Source organism: Aethalodelphis obliquidens, unplaced genomic scaffold, assembly GCF_003676395.1.
Source record: "Aethalodelphis obliquidens isolate GAN/ISIS:26980383/991018 unplaced genomic scaffold, ASM367639v1 scaffold71, whole genome shotgun sequence".
NCBI classification, from domain to species: Eukaryota; Metazoa; Chordata; class Mammalia; order Artiodactyla; family Delphinidae; genus Aethalodelphis; species Aethalodelphis obliquidens.
In genome coordinates, this window is record NW_020838015.1 from 262,142 (window position 1) to 271,056 (window position 8,915).

An 8,915-nucleotide genomic window follows, 5' to 3' on the forward strand; every position below is an offset into this window, starting at 1 on the left:
GTAGAGATATTAAATTTATAAGATATCATGACATGGAAAATTCTCACTTTAATGTACAGTGTAAGCAGGAATTTCAAGTGTGGGCTCACCTGGCAAGAGACACAGACATTTGTGTGTGTGTGTGTGTGTGTGTGTGTGTGCGCGCGCGCGTGCGTAGTGAGTGAACGGGGTTGGGGACATGAAAAAAATACCCCTGAGAGTTACCAAATGTTTTCAGTTAGCTAAAAATTCCTCTTCTTACTTCCAACCCCGATGTTCACACCGAGTTGGTGACTTGAAAGCTATCTCACAGAACAAAGTGTCACATCAATACATTGTCCCAGTTTGAAGTGACGTGTCGCACACCTGCAGTGATAATGTGTGCCCCATCCTCCTCTGAAGAGCAAGGTGTCCGTGTAACTATCTCCCCCATGCTTCCCTCCAGGATAGCTGTTGACGGGCCCTTCGGCACTGCCAGTGAAGATGTGTTCAGTTATGAGGTGGTGATGTTGGTGGGAGCAGGGATCGGGGTCACGCCCTTTGCATCCATTCTCAAGTCGATCTGGTACAAGTATTGCAATAAAGCCCCCAATCTGAGGCTCAAAAAGGTAGGTTCTTTTCTTTTTCAGAGGGCTTGGAGCATTCACCACAGTCTGCCAAGTGAAGCCTCAAAGAGCCTTCAGGGCAGAGGCTGGCAGAGACTGGCGGAAGTGGAGACAAGTTCTAGGTAGTTTCAGAGAGGCAGGCTTTGCACAAAAGGGCTGTTTGATAAGTCAAAGGTGCTTCTGGGGATTCCCTGGCGGTTCAGTGGTTAGGACTCAGCACTTTCACTGCCAAGGGTGCCGGTTTGATCCCTGGTCCGGGAACTAAGATCCCACAAGCCATGCATGGCACAGCCAAAAAAATAAACAAACAAACAAATAAATAAATGTGGTTCTCTATAAGCAAGCCTATTATTGAAAGTACAAATATACTGTATTTGTGTAGCATTACTGGAAAGTCAGAAGAGAGTTGGGAATAGAAAGTGTCCACAACCCCAATCCAATAGTTACACTTTTTGTAAATTCTCTTCCAACATGTTTACATATTTTTAGAAAGCTGTATATATTGAGTATGTACAATTTCATGTCCTGCTCTTTTTAAAACATATAGTACTTTTCAGTGTTGTCACAAGCTTTTTGATGATTCTTTCATGTTCCATTGAGAGGATAGAATAATTTTTCTATCATCTTACGTTAGATATTGACATGGATTCCATTTCCAGCCCCCAGCACATTTATTTGCAGGGGGAGGGCAGGAGACATGTCTTTTCGTGACACTTTTACTTTTTTCCTTTCTTATGGCTGTCTCCTCAGAATAAAGTCCTGGGGGATGTTTTGGTTACATGTAAGTTTGGTTTCATTGCCCAATAAAGGACACCTTTAATAAAGCTTGAGTCATTCTAATAGCTGTAGAGATAACCTCTAACAGGCACGTTGAGCTTACCTTGACTTTTCATTCTCCGCTTCCCCTCTTTTCGATGTGGAGGAGGTGTGGGTAGGACTACTTTTTCCCCTACGAACTCAGGGAAGTCTGCCAGTAGCGGGTAGGGAAGTAGTGCGGTGGCAGCCATGGCTCGTCTAGATCCTATTGGTCTTTCTGAGAGGAGGGTCAAGGGAAGGCGGGGATCCTAGGAGGGCAAGAGCAGACCCAGGGGGAAAGTTGTGGGCCAATGTTTTCTTCTTAAGCTACGGATTTCTGAGAACAAGCTATTTATTTTCTGCCCTGCCGTGTGAAGGCCAGAACAGGTTCATGTGAGCTAGTTTGTCAAATATCTAGAGCTTTCTGAAAACCCATGTTTCCAGGCATTCTGAGCAGCAGGGAAAAGTGGGGGTGGGGAGGGTAGAAATCCATATTTCAATGCTGATAGGTCCCTATTTAAATATAATCTGCTTGACTCACAGATACAGAGAAAGAACTAGTGGTTACCAGTGGGGAGAGGGAAGTGGGGAGGGGCAAGACAGGGGTAGGGGATTAAGAGGTGCAAACGACCATGTGTAAAATAAATAAGCTACGAGGACATAATGTACAATATGGGGAATATAGCCAATATTTTATAATAACTATAAATGGAGTATAACCTTTCAAATTGTGAATCACTCTATTATACACCTGTAACTTATATGATATTATACATCAACTATCCTTCAAAAAAAGATAAAAATAAAAAAAGAAACATAATCTGCTTCACGGTCTGTCCCCCTCTCAGATCTACTTCTACTGGCTGTGCCGGGACACACATGCCTTTGAGTGGTTTGCAGACCTGCTGCAGCTGCTGGAGACCCAGATGCAGGAGAAGGACAACGCCGGCTTCCTCAGCTACAACATCTACCTCACCGGCTGGGATGAGTCTCAGGTGAGGAAAAGATCCCCAATCTCAGGTCCCTCCCACAGTGCCCAGGGCTTACCGACTTCCCCTTGGTTATTGGAATGTCTTGTGTACTGTTTTTAAGAACAGTCGATGGGTTCGGGTGATCCAGCACATTCACTCTGACTCAGTATCCCCATTTGTTCAGACGGTTGATATTAGATTCAAAGTTGGTATCTGTGGGACGGGTCAAAGCTAGGGAGCCTACAAGGGAATCAAAGCCATGACTTTGACCTTGTTAGAGCAATGCCTCCACCAGGGGTATCGAACCAGGTGGACAAGATGATCTACGGGGTTATGGGAAGAAAATAGAGAAAAGATCAGCTCTTTCTCGTTCTCTCTCTCTCTCTCTCTCTCTCTGTCTGTATTTATATATACACATGCATATACATATATATGTATACATATGCATATATATGTGTATATATTCCTTTAATTTATGTTTATGCATGTTTTATACTATACATAATACATTTAATAAGGAGTCATAATAACTGGCAATAGTTATTAAGCATATGCTTGTGCCAAGTATTGTTCTTAGTGTTTACATAGATTGTCTAATTAAATCCTCACAACAACCTTATGAAGTAGCTATTATTCTTTTCCAGATTTTACAGATGGGGAAGCCAAGGCCCAGAACAGGTTAGGTCATTTGTCCAAGGGCATCCAAGTAATAAATGCTCCAGAACCTGCACTCTTAGTACTCCCAGTAGTTCATGATTATCATTTGTAAATAAATCAATATATATCTAATGAAGGTGATATATATGTATATATATATATATGGGTGTGTGTGTATGTGTATATGTATATATGTGTGTGTAGTATGTGTATATGTATATAGGTATATATGCTTTCTCCCTCCTGAGACATTTAGCAATGGAAATGTGAATTTTCGATTGAGAAGACAATTACAGTTAATTACAATTATTGATAAGATAGTCACAATTCACAAGACAGCCCCCCACAACAAAGAATTATCTGGCCCCAAATGTCCAAAGTGATGAGACTGAGAAACTCAGAAACAAATTAATGATTCCTAGGGGGTAACATCTTTCTAAATAAGCAAACATTAATGACTTGGCCTGGAAGCAGCATGACTGTCCCCCTGAGTGAGGGGGTAAGGCAAGGGTCTCTGCCCACTCCTGGCCACTGCCTCAGATGGCCATCCCCACACAATGGGTCCTCAGCTAAGACAGTTTTCACAGGCACCTGGTCCCTGCGAAAACCGACTTCTTCTCATTTAGGTTTTGGCATATCGCTTATCATAGGTTCTCCAAGTCTTAGGAAAGGCTTGTTGCAAACGTAGGTCCAGGGACACATGACCATGAAAATTGCTGCTCCAGAAAAAGTGCTTTTAAGATGCCACTTCTGCAATTTAAAAATGAAACAACAACAACAAAATTTGATAAAAATGAAACCCAGGGGAAAAAATGTATAATATATAAATTGCTTTGCAGTTTTGTTTTTTCATAAGCCAGACACAGTTTTTTAAGTGGGAAATCTCTTTGCATTGAAAAATAGTTATTTTGCTTTGCAAAACTTTGTCCCTACAGGATTATCAAACCGGGGTAACTACCCTTCTTAACCTCTTCCATCCCCATCATCCATTCCCTGTCCAGTGAATTTAAAATCTGATTTGATTGTTAAATAAATGTAATTAACCATTTTTATTTTTAAAAAATACCTGTTGTTCAAACTGAGGCCCCCTAGAATGGTCACAGGAAACAACACATGACTGCACACACACACACACACACACACACATACACACACACACACACACACAGAGTAGCTTTAGGCTTGGTTTGATGTCTCATTACATTACCAAAATATGAATACATTTTAGTCTATGGTTGTCTTAATTCTTAGTGATTCTCCCAAAGGAGCGGGAGTATATTAGGGTGAGAAGAGACTGTCAGACGTACTGCAGAGAGAAAAACAGTGAGATAGAGAATTTAAATCCTACCCACACTTCAAAGTCTGGCGCAAATGTGGCCACCCTGAAACCTTCCCATATCCTCCCACCCGTGCTCCCTTCTTTGTCCTCATGGAGATGTTTGTGCCTCCTCTATGGTCTCCCTTTCTAGACTGTAAATTACTTGAGAACTGGTTTCTTCAGTGTTGACCTTCTAGCTTCCAGCATGGTGCCTTGCCCCAAATACATACAGTTAGAACGGTAATTAGAGCTTGGTTTGTGAGATACGTAAGTATATCTGTGTGTGTTTATACAGCATGCCTCTTTTGTCTGAATTCATGTCCTTTCCTGCAGGCCAATCACTTTGCTGTGCACCATGACGAGGAGAAAGATGTGATCACAGGCCTGAAACAAAAGACCTTGTATGGACGGCCCAACTGGGATAATGAGTTCAAGACCATTGGGAGTCAACACCCCAGGTAAGGAATTCCCCCGCCAAGGTGTTCTTTTTTTTTTTTTTAACCATCTTTATTGGAGTATAATTGCTTTACAATGGTGTGTTAGTTTCTGCTGTATAACAAAGTGAGTCAGTTATACATATACATATGTTCCCATATCTCTTCCCTCTTGCCAAGGTGTTCTTGAGGCTCATGGTCTACAGAAAGCAACAGCTTCCAAACATGGCTAGATTTATGTATTGCGGAAACTAAAATACCTAGGTTACCATATTCACACCCATAAAAGGTTCTAGATATCTCTGACTTTAAGAGGAAGTCTTTAAATCACACCAAACAAAGATTCCCAGGCCCCACCTCAGACTTTCTGAACCCTGTTCCCCCCACCTAGGCCCATAACTCAGTTCTTTTCTTTCACCTCCTAAATTTCAGTCGTGTATCTACTTCTATTAATTCTCTATGATTTATATTTATTACTAAGGAGACACTGTCCCCACTTTCATTTATAGTTTTTGGGTCCAAGATCATAAGTTGACAGATATTCCAGGTCCTTCCTGCCCTCACTAAAGCTTTGGTCATCATGAAACTAAATGTTCTATAATATAAAAGACAGCTCCCCACAACAAAGGATTCCCTGACCTAAAATGTGAGTAGTGCTGAGGCTGAGAAACTGTTTTAGGTCAGTTTTCATTGTGCTACTATTCCTTGGTATTTCTAAGTTTTTCCTGCCTACTGTACTGACTGTTCTTGAAACTCTTTATCAGTCATTTACACTTTAGAGTGAACGAGGCTTGGTTGGTTTCTCGAATAGATTGATTGGTAAAGGAAAGTAGCTTAAGAAAGAGACAGGATGCAAAGGAAGCACTACAGTTCTTGCTTGTCTCGCAAGCTTATCCTCTTACGTTCTCTAGATTTTCAGATGCTCCCTTTTCTTCTTTGAAGTCGCAAACATTTCTCAGAACATCTCCAGGCAACCTTTATTTGCCTTAGTTTACTAAGGCTTCTAATGAAGCTCAAGAGGAGAAGTGCTACTTACCTGTCTCTTGGCTTCAGGCTCCATTTCCACTCTTCCATGCTCTCCTGTGTATCGTGGCGGGCTAGAAGTCTGAAAACTGCATTTCTAAAATCTAGAACACATGACAAACTCAAGCAATCACCATAAATACACTCTTTACGCCATTGCTTCTTACACGTTGATGAACATATAAATCACTTGGGGAAGCTTTTTGAAACGCTGATTTAGTACATGTGGGGTAGGGCCAAAGCATCTACATTCTTGGTTTTGAATAGATTTTTGAGTTTTACTGAAATCTTACGTGAACAAGAAATTGGAAATACAATCACATCAAAGAACAAATTGTCACGGCTTTGACATTTAAGCCAAACCGATTTTGTAGGGCAGATTTCAAAAAGGTGTGAAGTTATAACAATTTAAAAACACAGTTGACCTACTTTAAGAATCTGCGTTCTTAAAAAGCTGACACCGAGGCTACTGGTCCGGAACCAGAGCTAGAGGAGCAAGGCTTTAAAGTCTAAAATGTTGAGGGATGAAGTCACACGAAGCTGTTGGCAGAGGTGGTGTTCCTGAAGCGGGTTTGTCCTTGATTTTAAGATGCTGGAGTGTTTGGGGACATAGAGCCCTGAAGGGCAGTAGCCCACAGGCTCACAAATTCACCCTCATTTTCCCTGTAGTAGAAGTTTCCGCAAACCCTGCTTGCATGTCATTTTTTCAGAGAAGTCAGCTGCCTTTTGAAGTAGCCAGCTGCCCGCCCCTCCCAGCCCCGCAAACAGGGCCGAGCCACGCTCCCTCATGGTAACCTGAACTCTGTCATTTGCGGAAGGACAAAGGAGCAGAGGAGACTCTGCTCTGAGGCCTGAAATCAATAGGAAATCCCCCCATGTGCTTTGTAATTGAGCCCATCCCAAAGCCTGAAACTGTATTTTTTCTTTCTTTCCCAAAAGTACCAGAATAGGAGTTTTCCTCTGTGGACCGGAAGCGTTGGCTGAAACCCTCAATAAACAGTGCATCTCCAACTCCGACTCTGGCCCCAGGGGAGTGCATTTCATTTTCAATAAGGAAAATTTCTAACTGGTCTCTTCCATGAGGAAATAAATGTGGGTTGTACCGCCAAATGCCCCAATAATGCCAGTTGATAATATAAGTTCCCTCCTTTCAAGAAAAAGAGAGAAAGAGAAACTATAATGTGATGATTTGCCCTGAAAGGAATGTCAAAGATTGTTTAAGTCATAAATTTGCATTTGTATGGGGCTTTATGGTTTTCAGAGCAATTATATACACATTTTTTCATTTTGTTTCCTCACAGTAATTCCAGAGAAAGGTAGGGCAAGGATTCTCAGACTCAGGTCTCAGGATTAAAAAATGGGGGCTCAAAATGGTGAAGTAGCTTCCCTAAGATTAAAGCTGAGACTGGCTCTAGACCATCTGACTCTAGGTTTGGTGATCTTTCAGCAATACCAGGCTGCCTGGAAATAGGTTTGTATACTCCCCAAAAGAAGAAGCAAACCAGGGAGTAACTTTTCATATTCCCTTTTGTGTCATCTTTGTTATCATTATTGTCCTATCAAAGGAAATTTTCCAAATAAGAGATAACATATGTTGAGAGTGATTCATCACTTAATGGTGACAGCACACTCCAGTTTACCAATGCAGCAGCCTAACTGGGTCAGAGATTCCTCCTACAAAAGAATATTAGACTGACTGGAATTAATGTATGCCCCAGCAGAGAGTGGATACTCAATGAAAGTTTGCTGAATGAATGAATGAATGAAAGGACCTTTAAAACCATACAATGCCAGGGTAGAACTAATTGAAAGCTTTAAACAGGATTATCTGAGGAAATCACTTCTGAGACTCTTGTTGACCAAAGGAACCTGATTCTCTTGAAGGTAAAGAACAGGCTAAGGTTAGTAACCAGTAGGTTGTCCTGTCCAAACATTTTTATTTGAAACATGCAGGAAAGGGAGATAGAGGCAGAGAATTGAACTCCTGTCCTAACTCTGGCCGGCTCCTTATGCTATGAAAGAAATGCAAACTGATTTATTGCCGGAAACAGTCTCCTCCAGCCAGCACTTGTGAATCTGAAATTAAGAATTGTGACAAATACGTATCTGATACGCCCATCTGCTTTAAATAGCATCCACACTTTGTTTTACTTAAATACACATGGGAAAGGGATCTTACTGGTGTAACTAACAATTTAGTTTTCTATCATCATGATCATGATGAAATTTACATCCCAGAAACTAAAATCCCTAGCTTACTGTGTAGGTATTGGATTCATACCCAGTAGAATGTTCTGGATATCCGTGAGTTTGAGAGTCTCTAAATCATTGTTAATGTGGCCAGAAAGGTTTTTTTCCCGCCTCAGGACTGCTCCTACTTCTGGGAACTAAAAACAGCTTTATGTGTTATATCCTCTGGGGCCACAGATATTTAGAAGTATTCAACTTTGATCATGAGAAAGAAAGAGAAGGGAGTAGGGGGGAAGGGCAGAAGATGGGGTTAGGAGGAAAGGGGAGGGAAGGGGGAAGAGAATAGAAGGAGAGTGAGAGAAAGCGAAAAAAGGCAAAAGGGAATGGTAGGTGAAGGGGGTCACTTTCTACCCCAGATTTCTTAAAGTCTTATACGTATTGAATGTAATTGCAGGAGGTACACACATATTCATTTTATTTTGATAACATATGGTATTGAATCTGAAATTCTGGCCATGAATTTGATGCTGAGTGGGCATATTCAGGGGACTGGGCTGAACTAGTAAGAACTCAGTTGTTCCTTTGGGTTCCCAGGATGCCCCGGGCACTGAGGGTCGGTCCTGACAAGTCAGGCTTGCTTTGAGAATGTCACCTCCCCACAATGTCCCAAGACTGTTTCTGCAAAGAGAAACTTAGGTCCAGCCTGTTCACACTGCACCCCAGGTATCAGTTCATTCATTCAACAAACTTTTATTGTGTTATTACTATGACTCAGGCTCTGTGTTGATAGCTTCAGTTCTTTACACCAAAGTGTGAGCCAGAGGGGGAACCAGAGTTAATAAGGAGTCTGAGAATCTGGGCCCTCGCTCACCTGTGTGGCGTAAGTAAAACCAACTCCATTTGTTGCTCTGAAAATGTTTCTCCAGGGTTTTCTTTTTTTTTT

The 8,915-nt window shown here is 41.6% G+C and overlaps 1 protein-coding gene across 1 annotated transcript in view; it reads left to right on the forward strand.

Annotated features, from left to right (window-relative positions):
* The window catches only part of CYBB (cytochrome b-245 beta chain), a 35,171-nt gene extending 26,365 nt beyond the window's left edge, over positions 1-8,806 (forward strand). Inside the window, exons 10-13 of the mRNA XM_027091235.1 lie at positions 425-587; positions 2,228-2,374; positions 4,659-4,783; positions 6,722-8,806. Coding sequence (XP_026947036.1) covers positions 425-587; positions 2,228-2,374; positions 4,659-4,783; positions 6,722-6,848 — 562 coding nt within the window. The 3' untranslated portion in view covers positions 6,849-8,806. The remainder of the gene's footprint in view (positions 1-424; positions 588-2,227; positions 2,375-4,658; positions 4,784-6,721) is intronic.
* The last annotated feature ends 109 nt before the right edge of the window (positions 8,807-8,915 follow it).